This window comes from Mugil cephalus, chromosome 20 (assembly GCF_022458985.1).
Source record: "Mugil cephalus isolate CIBA_MC_2020 chromosome 20, CIBA_Mcephalus_1.1, whole genome shotgun sequence".
NCBI classification, from domain to species: Eukaryota; Metazoa; Chordata; class Actinopteri; order Mugiliformes; family Mugilidae; genus Mugil; species Mugil cephalus.
The window spans coordinates 1,006,862-1,025,908 of NC_061789.1; the positions used below are offsets into that span (position 1 = coordinate 1,006,862).

Sequence of the window (19,047 nt, forward strand, 5' to 3'; positions counted from 1 at the left end):
GAAAATGTATATTTCAGTGATTATATTAATTCACTTAATCAGAGACCGTGAGTGTTATTTTAAAAAGTTGTCTCTGACTGATGGGACTATATTCACCGACCCCTACACTCTCACTCACTGGATGGACAATTTGACCAGAGGACACACAGGGGACGAAGTCTGGTCTGTCTTTATCAAGTGAAGCCTCTAAAACAAAGATATTACATGAAGTAAGAGGAACCACTGTGGAGGGAAAGTAGTAGTAAATGCAACTTTTGCTTGAACGCCCCTGAAACACACAACTAATGGTGCATTACCTAGTGGTTAGCATTAGCATTAGCATGTATCAAGGAGCCTCCAAATAATGATCAACTTAACGTAATTTCAGTCACAGTTTATTCTAACTGATGATGCATTACGTATTAATCTGACCTGATATCAAGTTAGCACGTTGTTGATGATTGTTTCACTCTTTTAATCACCAAAGCCAAACCAAAGTCATCAACGTCTGGCAGTGGCTGGTATGTGATAAAACTTGAGGCTAATGTTTTTGATTTTTTGGTTTTGGCTCCAAAAAATAAAGCAAAACAACATTGTCACGGATGAATCCCCTCCAGTTTCCCTCTGTTCTGCCTCCAGCTCACATCGTGACGTCACAGGGACGTAGGCCATGAAGGGGTCTACAGGAGCGCGGGGTCTCTCACCTGTCTGTGCAGGGCCCGTGGCGAAGGGCTGGGCGTTGGCGGGGCGATGCGGGGCAGGGTGAGGACGGGAGGTAGCTGAGAGTGGACGGGGGACGCGTCAGGAACCTGCAGCAGAGAGCGGCTCTCGCAGGGCTGGGAGTGGACCGACATCACCGAGACTGCAGGAGGAGGAGGAGGAGGAGGAGGAGGAGGAGGAGAACCAGGAGATCATCACGGGTGACGGCCACATGGACACGCTCAGGATCCACTCATGCATCTCAGTGCAGAACACATGCACGGTCACGCATTCACAAACACACACTAGAAATACGTCTTGTTAACGTGGTGTAGTTGTAAAGCATCTGAGTGGTCTTCATTACTGAAGTAGAAAACACTTTATTGTGATAGAACCCGTGAGCCAGAGAAACAGAAGCCATTCCGTTCATTTCTAATAGTCTGCTATCAGAATAAAGTGTTTAATTAGCAGGAAACTGTTCAGGACAGAAACTGTAAGTAGAAGTGAGCCAGCCTGGAAGTCACAGCAACTCCCCCCACTTTTTATTTCTTTGTGGGGTGAAGTCGTCCTGGAGTCTCTAAGTTGCGATGTGTTTGTTTGGGGGCGGGGCTTAATGAGGTGATGGGGTTGAATGTCTCTGATTGGTTGGAGGTTAATCAAATTTAGCGCTTCCAGACTCTGACACCAGGCTAGCTCTGAGCTGAGCTTCAGGAGTTTATTTCTAAGATCCTGCACTAGATCCTGGTTACAGAAACAGCTTCACAACAAGGATCATTCAGGTTTGGACGAGTAGAAGCCGTGTTTCATTTCTGTGGTGAAACTGTGTAACCAGGGTCTTTTCATTCTGAACTCCCGGGTCCAGTAAACCTGGGAGTCCAGAGCTCAATAAAACGTGTTAAAAACGTTGCAGCAAAGTCAGAGTTTGATGATAAAAAAGATATTCATTTAAAACCAAACAGCAGCGTTAATGACGTCTTCTTTTTCTTTTTTCTTTTTTTTAAATATCATCTGACTTTGCGGCTCGTGGCCATCGCGTCAACACTCCCTCTGGTTTAGTACGTAGGAGTCATTTCAGAGCTGAGCAGATGAGCCTGTGTGAAGGTTGCAGAGATTCACATGCACCAGCTCATCCACTGCAGTCGGTACCTTGGGACAGAGCCGGGCCACAACATTAGGCTCTGACTGCAGATAGAACAGGTCTCGTCAGTGTTTTACTTTTTATAAAACGATTCTACTTTGCTACTTGAGATAAAAAAAAAAAAACACACAGATTGTCATATTTTCTGAACTGAACGTTAATAAATACACTGAGTTTGTCATAATGTCTCTGTAGAAACAGATTTTCTCAACAAAAGCAAGTTCAAGCAAACCTGTCGTGTTTTTCTAAATCTTACGTCCAAACTTTAAACTGCAAATAAAGCTTATACTCTTATTTAAAATAACGAATGTCCATAGCGAGATGATGGGATGAGTCCTATGCGGAGGCTGTGATTTTCATCCTAAAGGCCCCGTTCAGACCAAACATTAACATCCATCCTGATCTGATCTCATGTCACAGTCCAGGTGTGAACACTGATCTGGCGTCAGTCCACATGTGACCTGGTCCTGGTCCCATTAAAGACCAGCTAGAAATGGTAGACCAGGTAGAAAAGAACCTGAATAAGAGACGTCTGGCGGCTGTGAGTGAAGGACGTTTTCAGGGTCCAGTTATGATTCACGTTTGGACATTTACATGTTTGTTTCTCATCATGTTGTATGAATAATCCCATTTGACCACTAGCTTTTTTCTTTGTTGCATTGGCTGAGTTTAAATCTATAATAACTTCCTTCATTCACTCCATATCCATAAAAAACACACACTAGCAGCTGTTAAGTTTCCTTCATATGATCAGTCAGGTGAGTTTAGCAGATCTGAACACAGATGCATCATTGAACTCTATCTGTCAGTGTGTAATAGTTTAGTAAAGAGGATTATCAGACGGCTCTTTATCACACTGGGAACATGCTAAGCTAAATAAAACGAGGCTGGTGTCTGATGTTATCATCCTGGACTGATGCGGTACCTGAATGCTGATGCTGGGGGCTGAGTTCTACCTCCTCCAGGGGGTAGGGGGCGCTGGCGGGCCGCACCGGCCGGAACATGTAGCTGTCATTGGGCAGAGAGTGCATCCTGGATACAGACATCTTCCTGGAGGACAGCAGGTTGTCGTACTGCTCGTCTTCCTCCTGCAGGGGGAGACAGAGACCACGCAGCTCTAACACGGACCCTGATTCTGTCCTACACGGAGCTCCAGATCCAGCTGTGAGTCCACGTCCTCCTACCTGTCCAGGTGAATGTGGACACGGGCCAACGTATGTGCCTCCCACCGAGCTGTTGTTGGAAGTTGTGCTTTGTCTGCGCTCTCTCTCCATGGCCATTTCCAAGGCGATCTCTGCGTCCATCTCTGCGTCCTCTTTAGCCTCCTGCAAAAGTTCACACACGTCCACTTAATGACCGCACGTCACTATGACAACTAAAAAATAAAGAGAAAGGAGTCCCTCTAGTCACTGCACCTTGTTGCTCTCCTCCAGATGTTTCATGAGCACAGCCACCACCACATTGACCAGAACAAACTGGGCCATGAGCACGAAGGTGACGAAGTAGATGGGAGAGACCCAGGGCAGGTAGGTGAGACAGTGGATCTCGGTTATTTGACACTCCCTCAGCGTGTCCTGCAGCCACGGCAGGATTCAGACAGAGAGCAGAGATTAGCAGAGACGGCTAAAACACATGCAAACGAGGGGGAAAACTTGGTAACCATGGTAACATCACACTGAAACAGTTTAAAAGTGCAGAAGATTAGATTGGATCAAATCATATGATAAACCTCTGGGGTGAAATCAAAGTACAGATGGAGGCCGGATGTGTTTTATGTGTTTGGTTGAGGATACGTTGGGGGGGGGGAGCATCCCAGAATGCATTGCTAATCTGTTCCAATTACAAAATGATTGCGCTGCGTCCCACTTGTCCCCCTGAATCTGTACTTCAGAATCAAGTCTGAAACTACAGAAAGCTAAAACATCCTGTTAATATATTTTTAATTTATTTATTTCATTTCTCTCTCTCTCTCTCAGATACTTTATGGCCTCATAATTGCTTCTGGGGCTCGTTGCTCTCTCCGTGGTAACGAGATGATCCAGTCATGGTTCAGTGTGTGTGTGTGTGTGTGTGTGTGTTCATACTTTCATAATCCCGTTCCAGTTGTCTCCGGTGGACACGCGGAACAGAGTGAGGAAGGCCATCCCAAAGTTGTCGAAGGTTGCGTGACGACTCAGACCTTCACACGGGTTGTTGTCGTTGCACTCTGCGACCGGCACAAGGACAGAAGAGAGATTTAAGAAAGCACAAACTAGGAGAGATTAAAGCATCGCCTCGTTTCTTATTTCACTCTGCAGGAGGAAAGCGAGAGGTGTCAGTGAAGACAGTGTGCAGTAATGTGGACACATGATGGATACAGATCTAAACCCTGTCGTCTGACTCGTGGCAGGAGAACAGAGGTGGATATTCAGATGAATTTAAGCCTTGATCAGCAGATTCTTCACCATAAGATCCAGAAAGGAAGTAGATTCCATATCAACTAAAAACTAAACTAAAAACCAGCTACTGGACTACAACATCCAGGACCGAACAGCTGATAACTCTACTATGAGTGAGTTCATCCTCATAGATCTACATTCAAACTTTATATCAGAAATAAACCTGTTCGCTGTCTGGTGCATAAACTGTTCTGGTTTCTAGAGACGATCTTTCCATTCATCAGAGGGAGAATATCTACAGGATTCACCTGTTTTATTTGAATGAAGGGGTCTGTGTATGTACCTGCTCGCTCTGTATGTGATGGACTATTGTTTTTACTGAAAGCAGAATATCCAGCAGAGACGAGCTGTGACTGTATTTAAAATCAATCTGAAAGTCATGGGTTTGTGGCGACGCTCCCTGATCTCTCTGAACCAACGAGTCTTCAAGCAGCATTGAAAGAAACGAATCAGCATTTAAATGAACCCTGGAATCTTTTGTTAGCAGTTCAAAAAATAAATGAAACACAGCAAAAAAATAAATAAATAAATAAAAAATAAAAAAAACAGGGGATTTTTTTCCTTTATAAAAATGGAAAACAGACACGGCTCGGTTTCCCCAGTGTGCACAGCGGAGCCGTAATAACATTTCACAGAAAGCCACCTCTTTATCTCAGACCTGTTTTCATTTTGTCTTCCCAGATGTCTTTTTTCCCTCTTTCTAATCCTCTTCCCTCACACATTATTGCACTCTCACAGAAAATGAGTCTGCTGTAGCCGGCCTATTGAGGTGATGGTATGTAAATAAATGTAATCATGCAAATGTGATCCTTCCTCTATCAAAAAAATAAAAATAAAAAATATGATGTGAGGGTGCTGGAGACAAAGAGGGACAGATGGGGACTCAGCAGAGACAGTTGAGGCTGGGAAACGTGCTGGAAGTCGTGACTGTGGTAGTAATGAGTGGATTCGATGGGGGATTCTGTGGAAGCATGTGGATAAATGTGTGTGTGTGCAGAGCGACTGACCCAGTTTGCCAAAGAGCTCCACTCCCAGAGCAGCGTAGATGAAGAAGAGCAGCATGAAGAGGAGACCAAGGTTTCCCACCTGGAAGCAACGACACAAGCGCGTTAGACGCTCCTCGGCAGGTCAGAGCGAGAACACGTCTCCAGGGAACTGAAGATTTATCTCATTGTGCTTTATTCCACTTGACTCAGGTTTAACCCTGCTTCAGAAGTGTGTCTGCGCCTGTGGGGAAGTTCTCTGTAAACAATGAGCTGGAGCATGAAACTAGATTCTGCATCGGTGGGATTCAGCTCTGCTTCCACTCAGGAGGAGGGTCTGCAGGACATCGGCTCAACACTTGCATGAAGATGTAATTACGTCCCTCTGACCCTCACTGGCCTAACGGTGGGATCATCACCCATCACCATCAGCCCCAGGATGCTCTAACAGAGAGATCTAGGCCAAGAGCAGCCTTCAGAGAATCAGGTGTGATAGGTTGGACATGGTACGTTTGCAGGAGCCTCATATCACTGCTGCTAATTAACTGCACGTTGGTCCTCTGATCGGTCTGCTGAGCTCCCGCCCTGTGGTTTCTACAGTGGATAAAATACCGCGTCCATTCCCACAGAAAAGCATCACAGACCAGTCAGACGACCAACACAGGGTCATTGCTTGTCCTCGTTCTTTGCATTTCTGCAGGTGGTTCAGTAGCGGGTGTCCTGGAGAGGAGCTGCTGTGTCTCTGTCTACGCATCTGTCCAATAAAGTGACAGAAATAACTAAATAAGAAGAGAAACAAGCTGTGGTTGGCATGTGGTGAGCTGGTTTAGCCACAGTGTGACGTCTTCTTATGTCTTTCATTTGTGTCCACACCTCCTCAGGCGTTGGTGACAAGGACAATTAAACCCATGAACCAGTCAAAGGCACCGCAGGCACCACCACTGCAAACCCAGGGAGGGGCTGGGGGAGAGGGGCAGAATGATGGTGCCAATCTCCACATAAACAAAGCTGAAGCCAGGGTAGTGGACTTTACGATGCATTTACTGAGCCAATGAGTTTTCTCCTTTGTTTTTCCCCAGTTAGAAGGAGCTGAAGGATTTAGAAAATAAAAGTGTGAGCAGTGTCTCTGACAGCAGATGAGAAATGTGCTGGTGAACCCTGGATAAACAGGAGTCACCGTGATGGATGAACAGCGCCGTGTCCTCTGTGACTGCGTCTGCATCATATCATCAGAAGCTGAAGCTCCCAGCGTGTTGTTTAAAAATCTGTGAGCGCTTGACATTTAGAGCGACGGAGCCCGGTGCTGCGTGGACGTCACCGAACTTTGACCCTTACAATTGAGTCATGCAACAGGAAAGAGCGGCTTCCACAGCGTGTGGAGACGCAGCTTTACCAGACTGCATCGGCCAAGTAGAGGAAGAGCTGCCTGTATAAACTGTTAGACAGCTCGGATCAGGGATCAGGGGTGAATCAATGCAAAAGTATTTTCGGTGGCTTGTTATTATTTGACTGATAACAGAAGTGATTCTGGCTTCACTCAGCCATGTGATCCATGTTACACATTTCTATTTTGTCAAGTGCAAAAATATTGTATGTAATTCTTCTGGCAGATGCATAATAACACAGAGAATGAAAAGTAGTGCACAGCCCACCAGCGTAAAGCCAGAGTGGGAATGAGCACACAGACACCTCGGGGTCCTGGGATGAATTTTGTAAAACGTGTGAATCAAATATTCATCATCGGGCATCAATGTTTCAGAGCCGTCTATTTCGACCCGCAACCGCAACGCTGACCTTTTCAGTCATGAATAAAACAGGATAGAAAGTGATCCACAGCTTCACAGCGTTTACCTGCGGCAGCGCCTGCATGACCGTATCCAGCAGAGCTCTCATCCCTTTGGCCATCTTCAGAAGCTTCAGCACTGCAGAGACACACAGGAGGTTCAGTCACACACTCACAGCTCCCAGCCGCTCACAGCCAGAGTTTATTCTGAGGCGTTTAGAAAAACAAACCTCTCCATGAACTGGAGAGTCCTCCGACCAGTCACAAACATTTAGTGTTAAACTAATCTAACTCCACGGAGGCTAGCACTGGAAAACTAAAGCTACACCACAGAACAATGTACGATAAAATGGGAAGAAGGAGAAACTTTAACACCCTCTGCTGCACTTCAGCCATGGATGAAATCTGAAGCGCTGCTTGTTAAACTCCACCCTGACACATTTCAGTCCTGGGATTCAAACCCAGGCTCAGACCAGGACTCTGTGTGTGTGTGTGTGTGTGTGTGTGTGTGTGTGTGTGTACCTCGCGCTATCCTCAGCACTCTCATGATCCTCATGATGGTTGGGTTTATGGGCAGAGCCGCCTTCATCTCCAGCTCCTCCAGCGTGATGCCCATGATGGACAAGGCCACTATAGCTACATCCAGCTGGTTCCACCTGAACATCCATCACACACACACACACACACACACACATAGGACAGAGTTATTACTAGAGACAGTGAAGCCAGAGCTAGAGCTCCCCCTGGTGGCTGGAGGCTGCAGTATAGGTCATAAGCTCCACCCTCTCCAGGTTAGTGGGCGGGACTAAAACACTAAAACACATGTCAAATACATTTTTGCAAAGATCCAGATTATTAACACTGGATCATATAAAGTGTCTATTTTTTTAGTCCTCAAAAATCTAAGAGGAAGAAGAAGAAGATGTAGTTTGTAGTTTAGTTTAGGGCACAGACACAGATGAACACAGCGACCACACAGAGTCAGAGTCCTACACACGAGCTGGAGTTATTTATGCCTTCATTTATAGAGATGAGGAAACAGTGAGCGACGCCTTGTTACCTGTCTTTGAAGAACCTGTGAATGCCGAACGCCACCAGTTTGAGCAGAGCCTCGATGACGAAGATGATGGTGAACACGTAGTTACAGTATTTCAGGATCTCATCTAAATACTAGACACACACAGAAACACATGGTTGAACTTCTGCAGCAAAAACACTTTATTTTCTAAAAATCTGTCATGTCTACTCCATATTTAATCTTATATGTTCTATATCTATATATGTCGTATATCTTTATATACTTATCTACTGTATAGTCTTACATTACACCATACTGCCATATCTTGCATATTATCTTTACACTTTTTATTTTTACCTTTTTTATACTTTGTATTGAAGATGTTGTTATATCCTTTGATATTGTATATACACTCTATATTCTCATATCCTTGTATAATGCATCTAAACCTATTTATGCATTTTTATGTCATATATATACTATTAACCTTTTTATATTTTGTATTTTCAGGCGTGTGATTCCATCTGTACTGATACTAGAGGCCAAATTTCCCACAGGATCAGAAGACCAATAAACTAACATCTATTTCTTCTTGAAAAGCAACGTAAGGAAACTTTGAACATTAAATAAACTGTTTAAAGTTTGAGATTCCTGCATCTTACTGCAATAAATTCCCTTAAACAGTGAAAGTATCAGAGGACAGATCTCCATGTCTGTTACCGATGGCTGCTTGTAGTGCTCGATGCTCATGGTGAAGACGTTGACGCAGATGATGAAGGTGATGAAGAGGTCCAGGTAGTGGCTGGTACACAGTGTGTGGATGGACAGGCGCACGGGGGAGTAGTCGGCATAGTACGGCCTCTGTTTGGCCTCTGGAGGACACAGACAGAAGAGGAGACAGACAGATGATGGAAACCTGTGGGTAACTCTGCTCTGGAAGCATCTGGAATAATCTGGGTCCAGTAGTGTGCACAGAGAGGTGGAAGGGCAGAGGGAAGGCAGCCAGCGCTGTCTTCTTATGCTTCTGTCTCATTTTACCTCTGAGAGGTGATTATCTGATTACATTCAGCCTTCGTTTCATCGCCCGTGTACCTCAGACGGTCTGTGCACGCTCCTGCTTGAGTGGCATGTTTTAATAAGGGAGGACATGAGAGTAACAGGTGGACTAATCAGATATTTTAGGATTTGTTTGATGCTCTGGTGGCACGGTGCACATCTCCCACAGACAGGAAGCGGAAAACTCAAGATTCCAGGTGGAACTAAGAAAGTGAAGTCGCAGTTCTTAAACATTCATAGTCCTGAAGTCAGATAAATTAAGGTGGAAGTAAAGTTGTTCTGGAGTCTCTCTGTCGGGAACTGATTCTGCTCCAGCAAAGATATGCCAATCAGATGGTTATGGGCGGGGCTTTATGTGGTGAAGAGGAACAGGTCTTACACGTCATCTGAGTGTTGTTTTAGTTGAATTAGTTTAGAACAGGGGTGTCAAACATAAGGCCCGGGGGCCAAAACCGGCCCGCCAGAGGGTCCGATCTGGCCCGTGGGATGAATTTTCAAAAATTACACTGGAGATATTAGCTGGAAATCTTTGACAAAATAAGATATTTCACAGTTTTTCATTACATGTAGCAGTACTTTTTTTGCACTAAAGCAAAGGGAAACATTTGGAGTTGTCGTTATTTACCAGGTTATAAGCTATTGGGCAACCGGCCCGGCCCCCTTGAGTTCAAATTGGGCTGTATGTGGCCCCTGAACTAAAATGAGTTTGACACCCCTGGTTTAGAAGGACTCAGACTGGTTGGAGGAATCCAGAGGAATATTTTTACTCTATGTCAACTGAAAAATGGCCCATGATAAAAAGTAGACTCATATTCTAATAATAACTGAGTCTGGAAATCAGAGGTTAAAGCGTTTATGCTACTTTAGATAAATTTATTTCTAGATTTCTCTTTGAAACACTGGCTCCCTGGTCGCGTGCACATGTTGTTCTCGGATGAACGAATGTCTGAACAGTGGACTAATGTTGGGGACGTCTCTGGGAAGGACCTGGTGATGATTTCTGTTGGATAAAACATCTGAGATGAACCCTTAGGTTGGTTCAAAGCCACTCGCCTCATTGAACACACTGTGTACTCACATGTCCACGCTGATGGTTTTCACTGCATGAACACCATGCCCTGTCTACCTGCTGCATGCTCTCATGCCTGTGATGTCAGTGGTTCAGAGGGTGGAGGTGGGGGGGGGGGGGGGGGGGTGAAGTGACGGCGCAGGGAGCTTTCAACAACTTTTCACAAAAGAAGGATCGCTGAGTGTTCCTGAACTCTTTCATCCCTGTGTTTTACACTGATCGTCTCATCGTTTTGGATTAAAAACTTTTTAAAAAGTTTTCTGTTGAACAAACACGACGGCTCTGTTCTCTCAGGAGGCTAAAACTACACCGGATTCTTTCCATCACGTTGGTCTGGACGTTGAGCAGTTTTAGACCAGTGAGATGAGATGAAAAGAGCTGTTCACACCATTTACTGCCTTCCAACATCATCCTGTCGTCCTACAGACACGTTTGCAATAGGTGGCGTGTCCCTGAAGCCTGTGCCAGCGGTAAATCCAATAATCTGTAAATAACTTAACATCGACACCGACAGCCAAGATGTTTCCAGGTGTAGCAGCCAGAAAACGTCTGCTATGTTTCTGAGTCTGCCAGTCAAAGCACATTCACAGGAAATGTCGTCCTTCTGCTTCTACTCGTGTCCAGAGGCGTCTCAGGCTCAGGGGGTGAACATGCACTCGGAGGGTGGGAAGAATGGGGCGGAGGGACGGGGGGCATCGTCATTTCATTAAAGTAAAATTTTACTTTTTACTTTTACTAAACATTACTTGGAGCAACTACTGATTCCTTTCACATGCAGAAGGCGCTAAACATGTGACATTTAAAAAATAAATGAATAGATGAATTGCAGACTGGGATATAGATTTGTTTCTTTCTCCACTAACCTGTAGCGGTTCGATTATTCTGGGTCATTTCATGCAGTGTTAGGGACGGGTTGGGGAAAGGCTGCAGTCATGCTCTCACATGCATCAGACTGACGTAGCCCACGTCAGCGATCGACCCGTGAGCTAGCCAGTCTTCAAACTCTCCCTCTTCCTATATTTTAATCTGAATACATTTCCCTATTTCCTCTCTTGGTCATTCCCGTTCTCTTTTTTTTTTTTTTTTGGTCAAGCTCTGAAAGCAGGCAGTGCTCAGAAAAATAGACTACCGACCAGCCCCTCCATTCTCCTTACTCCTGCGCTTTTTCTCTATCATTTTGAGCCTCTTCTCTTCCCGTAGGCGGGCCTCCTCCTCCTCCTGGTCCTGTCGGCACTTGTGGAAGTTCTCCACCACCACGCCGACGAACATGTTCAGCACGAAGAAGCTGACGATGAGCAGGAAGGAGATGAAGTAGAGCAGCATCCAGGGGTTGTGGTTCCTGACGGGCTGAGGAGACAAGAAGAAGCTCAGAAATCAGCTTCCTGTGCAAACAGAACCATGTGGATTCTTTACAAACTTCGCTCAAAGTAAAGAAGTTGCAGCCTTTTCGAGAGTTCGGCTTTGGTTTCTCTAAAAGCCACTGCAGAACTGAGGACAACAACGTCTCCTGAACCTAGAAACAATTATTACTGCACCACTACTTTACTATGCTGTTAAAGAAAAGTTAATTTAATCTTTCACCCTCAGGGTTTGTACATACTGTACACAAACCACAGGTTTTATGAGATCTCGTCCTTTATTTGATTACCTAACACCTTCGGCAAATAGTTTCCTATATTGTCTTTTGAATTGTGTTGTGTCTAATATTTTGTGTGGTGTCCCACGAGAGCGGATGACTAGTGTGAGTCCTGATCACCTGCTGGTCAACTCCCACCGCGTCCAGTCCGTCATACATGATGTTGACCCAGCCGTCCTTACACGACAGCACGAACAAAGACATCAGAGCCTGGAGGGGAAGCACACACATGTGCAGTGAGTCAACACAGACTTAAATCCAGTGAGTCTAATATCAGTGTAGGGCTGCTATTAACGCTTCAACCTTACAGGGATGAAATAGCCTGGATTCGGTCTAAGTAACATCCACCAATGAATAGCACATCTAAAAGTTAGTGGTTAGTGGTCATAATGTTGTGGCTGATTGGTCTATGCGTTAACTCACTTAATTATGCAGTATTTTATACTTAAAACGCTTCCTTATTTATTTAAACCCAGAGAAATTCCTTGGTTCCTTTGGTTCTTTTTTTAATAACATTGTCCAGGATGAAAAAATTAAAAGTTAAAAGAATTAAAAGTACCAGTTCCTCCTCCTCAGTGCGTTGATTAGTACCTGAATCAAGTTGTCAAAGTTGTACTTCCGTCGTATCCAGCGGTAGTTGGCCTGCAGACACTCGGACTTGTTGGTGATGTTCTTGGTGTCCAGGCCCTCACAGTGGTAGAACTTCCCTTTGAACAGCTAATATGAGAGAGATGCAGAAAGTGAGGTCTGCAGTTCAGCTGTTCAGCTGCCATTTAAACACCAGCTCAATTTCAGTGCTGCTGTTTAAGTATCTGCCTCCTAATGCATGGAATAAAAGGGCGTCTCGCGGAGCACATTCTTATCGGAGTGGCTGACTAATAGCTGGCCTGGAGGCCGTCTGCTTCATTTTCACACTTAACCTAATTGCTATTCTTTCAAAACTCACACTCTTTAGGGAGAAAATCTTTTTGTCTGTTGGGCATTCAAGACATTTCCAGTTCCTTTAAGCCTCAATCATTTATGCAGCTGCTCAACATCGCTGACATTTAAGCTTCTAAGGGTAAAACACTTTGTTCTCCAGCTTGGTGCTAGAAGCTGAATCATCAGTGCAGGCTCATCAGTCTGTGTTGAGGCGCAGTGATTACCTGGACCCCCAAGATGCCAAAGACAATGAAGAAGGCGCAGCAGATCAACACAATGTTCCCGATCGGTCTGAGAGACGTGATGAGAGTCTCTACAACCAGCTTCAACCCCGGCGCTCGGCTGATCACCCTGCAGCACAAGAACACAATCAGAAACACAAACCACTGGAACCCGGTAGTGTGGGTTTGAGTGCACATTTCTATATATATATATACGTATATATTCATATATATACAGACTCAAAACAGTATCTTTTAAACCATTCAGACCATTTCAATATACAATCATGTCAGCAAATACAATCAGCACAGTTAGAACGTTGATCAGCAGTCCACCAACACGGGTACGAGTTGGTTTTTTGTTGCCCATTTATTGCAATAAAATGTATAAACAACATATCCACATTAGATCCGCTGCTCACCTGAGTGGGCGAAGCGTTCGTAGCAGCCGAAGGACTCGGAGGATTCCCAGGATCCTGTTTCCATGCGAGGACGCCAGAGACACCAGGATGTCAACCAGAGACACGAACACCAACACCCCGTCCAGGACGTTCCAGCTGGACTGAAGGTAGCTCTGCTTCCCAAAGCAGAAACCGAGAGCTACAACCTGCAGACACCACGCAGGGTTACTGAGCTGAACATGAGAGCACTGAATGGAAACACCAGGACGAAAACATGAATGAGCACCTTAATGGCCATCTCCGCCAGGAAGATCACAGTGAAGACATAGTTGGACACACTGAGAAACACTCGCTCCTGGAGGCGACAGTGACAGGGTTTAAGTTTAATGCTGCATAAAAGGAGGTCGGAACACCATCATAATGCGGACGCACACAGAGAGAAACAAGGATCTTTAATTAAATTAGTTTCAGATTACAAGAAATGAATTCATTATCTAACATTACGTGGAATGAATTTAATAAAAGAAATCACATATTTTAATAACATGCATCCAGCTTCTCTGAATGTTTCTGTCTGTCAAGCACAATGTGCATAATGTTAGGAAGTGGTGGAGTTCAGGACAACAAGTAATATAAAAAAGTATATATAAAAACGTTTTACTGAATCAGCAGTTAATCGCTCGGAGAGGCAGTGCCTCATAAACCTGCTGTGTGTCTCTCACCTTGCTCTCAGAGGGAATATTGGGTCTTTCCAGAGCGATGGTGATGCAGTTAAGGAAGATGAAAACCAGAACCACATGGTCGAAGATTTTGTGAGAGATCACTCTTTGGCACCACACACGGATTCTAAGCACACACACAGAGTCACCTCTAGATATCATCTACGACCTGTTAAAGCGACGGAACCACAAACTGAAAACACAACAAATTACATATAGGAAATGTGCTCACGGGTTTTCTGGTGCAAAGAAGTAAAGCGAGCAGTCTTCGTGCTCCTTGCACCAGCGCGGCTTCAGGTTCCTGAGCTCCTTCTTCATCCAGTAACAGAAGGAACTCTGCAGGGGGTCAGAGGTCACACATGTTCACACTTCCTCCATCACCCGTTATCTCAAACCGTGGTGTTTGCATCAGCAAGTCAGCTACACTTCACATTAAACTCCCCTCATAAATATATAAATGAAGGCTCCAACAGTTATTATTTATTATAAATGAATCCGACACTTAGTCACAGGACTTTAATCAGTTTTAATGTCACTAAATGGTTTTATTAAAGCACAAAATGGCAAAAATGAATTGCTCGTTTTATTTGAGCAACCAAAAGAAACGAAGTCTATAACAGAGTTATTTCATAAACATCTTAAACGCTGTTCTAAAGGCTAAATGTGGTAGTTATCATTCAGTGAGCTGTAAAATAAAAATTAAACTGTAATGGGTCTGTTTTTGTACCTTTTCACCTACTTTCTTGTAAACGTTGTGAATCAGTGTCAGTGCATCCCTACTCCAAAAATGGATGCCTGTCCTAAATAAACTACGAGCTCATTTATATTATGTAAGAATAGGAACCCCAGAATCAAACACGTGTGTTTTTTGGCAGATGATGTGATTCTGTTTGCTTCATCAGACTGAGACCTTCAGCTCACAATGGGACAGTTTGCTGTCGAGTATGAAGCGTCCAGGATGGTGAGTGAGCACCTCCAAGTCCAAAGCCACAGCACCACCCAATCAGAGAAGTTCAGCTATCTTTGTTTGTTGTTCACAAAATAAATGAAATGGGGAGAGAAGCGCCAGCGGTAACGCAGGCATTGTGCCGAACCGTTGTGACGAAGACTGACTGATTTCAGCCATCTGCTACGGCCGTGAACTTTGGGTTGTGACTGGAACAAAAACATGATGGATACAAGCCCCAGAAATAGAGTTTGGTTTCAGAGTTGAGGTGAGGACGTTGGACATTCAGGAGGTCAGATGAGAGCCACGGCTCATCTCGTCAGGACGCATCCTCGGGGTGGTTTAATGTGCAAAGCCAGTTGGGAGGTATGACTCCTCTCTGCACCCTCGCTGGCCTTGCAGTGGCAGTACAAGTGTCTTTGGTTTGTGCTTAATTAACCTAACCTAACTTTGGGGGATAAAGGGTCGGTTAAAGAGACATCAGAAGCTCACGACGTCTAAACTGTGAATGTTCTCAGTTATACTGGTCATGGACGTCCAAAGGTAAAGCAAAAGGAAACAAGTTTCCGATGTGTTTTTACCCCCTCAAATTCGCACCAGTCCCTCAGAACTGAAGAAGCTACTCGGATGACTGGCGAAACGTCTTCAAGAAAATTCTACAAGTCCAGTTGCCTTTCTTCAACGCCTGGATGTCATATTTTTAATGAAATAAACCCTTTATCTTTAGAAATTGTTGTTGCAGCCCTTGAGCCAAGGGGACCAGATGAGACCCAGGGTACACCCAGACCCAGACTCAGACCAAGATAGTACATGATAGATAAGATCATTTCCGGAGAATAAAGGTTTGAGAAAACATGTCTGTGAAGGTTCTCAGTCATCCAGGTCATGGTAATCCAAAAAAGCGTTGAATAAGGTCAGCTGGACTTGTAGAATTTCTTGAAGACGTTTCGCCACTCATCCGAGTAGCTTCTTCAGTTCTGATGAACTAGTGGGAAATTGAGGTTTAAATAGGAAAAAAACTCTGTGGGTAGCACCCACCAGAAACTTGCTTGACCAGAAGACTGGGGTCACTAATTACCATAATGGCTGATACTTACCTGTCCTTGAATGGGGGGAAACTGTGTGCCTAGGCTAACTTACCCTATGAATAGAGCTCTAACGAGGCTATTGTCCATGGGAACCTGGAGGCTCAGTGTGTGAATGTTGTTGAAACTTCTTGGGGACAGAAGTCAAAACTGAATTATAAATAGTTGGTAAATGAAATCTCAGTCCACCTCCTCTGTTTAGAGAAGGTTTCTCCATTTTGACATAGATGGCTTCCTTAACTCCTCTCTCAAACCATCTGTCCTCTCTGGCCAGGACTTTGACGTTGTTATCCTCAAAGGAGTGTCCTTTGTCCTTCAGGTGGAGGTGGACTGCTGATTCGTTTCCTGATGAGCTGGCTCTCCTGTGTTGGGCCATGCGCTTGTGTATGGGTTGTTTGGTTTCCCCAATGTACAGGTCTGTACATTCCTCGCTACACTGAACCGCGTACACTACATTGCTCTGTTTCTGTCTAGGTGTTTTGTCCTTGGGGTGGACCAGTTTCTGTCTTAGGGTGTTTCCAGGTTTGAAATAAACTGGGATGCGGTGTTTACCAAAAATTCTCCTTAGTTTCTCTGATACCCCAGCTATGTAGGGGATGGTGATGTTCTTCCTTCTGTTTTGTTCCTCTTCCCTGTCCTTCCTGGGATATCTTTTTGAGCCTTTGACAAAGGCCCAGTTGGGATATCCGCATGTCTTGAGGGTTTGTTTAATGTGTGTTCCCTCCTTGTCCTTGCCATCCTGTCTGGTGGGGACAGTCTGTGCTCGGTGCTGGAGGGTTCTGATGACTCCCAGTTTGTGTTCCAGGGGGTGGTGTGAGTCAAATAACAGGTGTTGGTCTGTGTGTGTGGGTTTCCTATATACTTCTATGTTGAGGCTTCGATCTTCTTCAACACGTACCAAACAGTCCAAAAAGGCCAGACAGGCCCCGCTGATGTCCTCCCTGGTGAACTTGATGTTGCTGTCCACTGTGTTGATGTGTTTAGTGAAAGATTCCACCTCCTTTGTCTTGATTTTAACCCAGGTGTCGTCCACATATCTGTACCAGTGGGTGGGAGTGGAACCTGCAAAGGTGTCCAGAGCTTTAAACCTCAATTTCCCACTAGTTCATCAGAACTGAAGAAGCTACTCGGATGAGTGGCGAAACGTCTTCAAGAAATTCTACAAGTCCAGCTGACCTTATTCAACGCTTTTTTGGATTACCATGACCTGGATGACTGAGAACCTTCACAGACATATTGCTACGCACTTTGGGACCAGCACCCTTCGACTAGTGCGGGAATATGAGAGGACCTCGAGGAAACTTGCAGACTACAGGAACCACCTTCGGTTCAACTTGAGATGCAGACAACACAAGATTATTCCCACCAGCCTACACATAGGCTCCACCGTAAAGGGCTTCAAAGCGGAACAAATTCTCCAGAAAGCTCAAGCCCAGCTGCTCAACGAGAGAGTGAGACAGGTCCATTTCACCATCGACGCTCTCAAATCCGAGGCCGAACACTGCTTCTGCAAACTAACTTCGCAGCTACCTGAGGACATCCTGGAGAAAGTCTCCAAATTTGTGGAAAAGGCCCAGATCACACAACACACAAAAGGTAAGGAACGACAGAAACGCAAATTTCAGGTTTTGCAAACTAGGCACAACAGAAAACACAAGTCGGAAGAACTGACATGGAGGAAGAAGGATGCCCACACCACGCAGCAGGGCATCCAGAAGAAGTGGGTCCAGAACCTATCGCACAGAGAACTCACGCAACCAGAGAATGAGATCCTGGCCAAAGGACTAAACTTCGCCATAACACCAGAACAGATTCCAGTGGTAGACCTCATCACTGCTACAGAGTCTGCCATCAAGAACAACAAAACTGACAAACACAGAAGCCGAACAACTCAGACTGGAAATAACATCAGCCCTCGCCAGTGCAAAAACACCACCATCGAACATCACCCCCCAGGAAAGGAAGGCGCTAGTATCACTGCAGAAAGACCGGGACATCACGATCCTGCCAGCAGACAAAGGGAGATGCACAGTGGTGTTAAACACGGTGGACTACCAGGCAAAAATGAACAACCTCCTCAACGACCAAGACACTTATGAGACACTGAGACGCGACCCAACCAACATCTACAAAACCAGAATAATAAACTACCTACAACAACTGGAAAAGGAGAAGGTCATCGACAGACTCCTTTATTACCGTCTGTACCCAGGGGAAGCCACACCGTGTATTTATGGTCTCCCCAAAATACACAAGGAGGGAGCCCCACTCAGACCCATTGTCAGTAGCATCAACTCTGTCACATATAACATTGCCAAGCATTTGGCATCCATCCTCTCTCCATTAGTAGGCAACACCCCACACCACATCGAAAACTCCAGGGACTTTGTGAACAAAGTCAAGGACATCACACTGGACCCAGAAGAAACCATCGTGTCCTTTGATGTCACCTCTCTGTTCACCTGCATCCCCACGAGAGAAGCCACGGATGTAGTAAGGAAAAGACTACAAAAGGATGACACCTTGGCCTCAAGAACCAACCTCACCCCAGAACAAGTCTGTGTGTTACTCGACCTGTGCCTGACCACCACCTACTTTCAGTTCAATGGAGGTTTCTACAGGCAAAAACATGGCTGTGCGATGGGGTCCCCAGTGTCACCGATCGTGGCCAATCTCTACATGGAGGAAGTAGAGACCAGAGCTCTGGACACCTTTGCAGGTTCCACTCCCACCCACTGGTACAGATATGTGGACGACACCTGGGTTAAAATCAAGACAAAGGAGGTGGAATCTTTCACTAAACACATCAACACAGTGGACAGCAACATCAAGTTCACCAGGGAGGACATCAGCGGGGCCTGTCTGGCCTTTTTGGACTGTTTGGTACGTGTTGAAGAAGATCGAAGCCTCAACATAGAAGTATATAGGAAACCCACACACACAGACCAACACCTG

General features: G+C 45.2%; 1 protein-coding gene across 4 annotated transcripts in view; it reads right to left on the reverse strand.

The window, feature by feature from the left end:
- LOC124997477 (voltage-dependent T-type calcium channel subunit alpha-1H-like) overlaps positions 1 to 19,047 on the reverse strand; it is a 102,244-nt gene that overhangs the window by 4,718 nt on the left and 78,479 nt on the right. For 2 of the 4 annotated variants that reach the window (XM_047571193.1, XM_047571195.1), the window contains exons 20-37: positions 14,294 to 14,397; positions 14,065 to 14,188; positions 13,629 to 13,697; positions 13,364 to 13,548; positions 12,945 to 13,071; positions 12,391 to 12,516; positions 11,920 to 12,009; positions 11,297 to 11,510; positions 8,759 to 8,910; positions 8,081 to 8,190; positions 7,543 to 7,676; positions 7,089 to 7,159; positions 5,262 to 5,340; positions 3,901 to 4,022; positions 3,232 to 3,390; positions 3,001 to 3,141; positions 2,742 to 2,904; positions 684 to 841 (exon numbers count right to left, since the gene is read on the reverse strand). In XM_047571193.1, coding sequence (XP_047427149.1) covers positions 684 to 841; positions 2,742 to 2,904; positions 3,001 to 3,141; positions 3,232 to 3,390; positions 3,901 to 4,022; positions 5,262 to 5,340; positions 7,089 to 7,159; positions 7,543 to 7,676; positions 8,081 to 8,190; positions 8,759 to 8,910; positions 11,297 to 11,510; positions 11,920 to 12,009; positions 12,391 to 12,516; positions 12,945 to 13,071; positions 13,364 to 13,548; positions 13,629 to 13,697; positions 14,065 to 14,188; positions 14,294 to 14,397 — 2,328 coding nt within the window. Of the gene's footprint in view, positions 1 to 683; positions 842 to 1,824; positions 1,861 to 2,741; positions 2,905 to 3,000; positions 3,142 to 3,231; positions 3,391 to 3,900; positions 4,023 to 5,261; positions 5,341 to 7,088; positions 7,160 to 7,542; positions 7,677 to 8,080; positions 8,191 to 8,758; positions 8,911 to 11,296; positions 11,511 to 11,919; positions 12,010 to 12,390; positions 12,517 to 12,944; positions 13,072 to 13,363; positions 13,549 to 13,628; positions 13,698 to 14,064; positions 14,189 to 14,293; positions 14,398 to 19,047 lie in introns of those variants that run through there. The other 2 variants (XM_047571196.1, XM_047571194.1) reach the window with 2 other exon arrangements.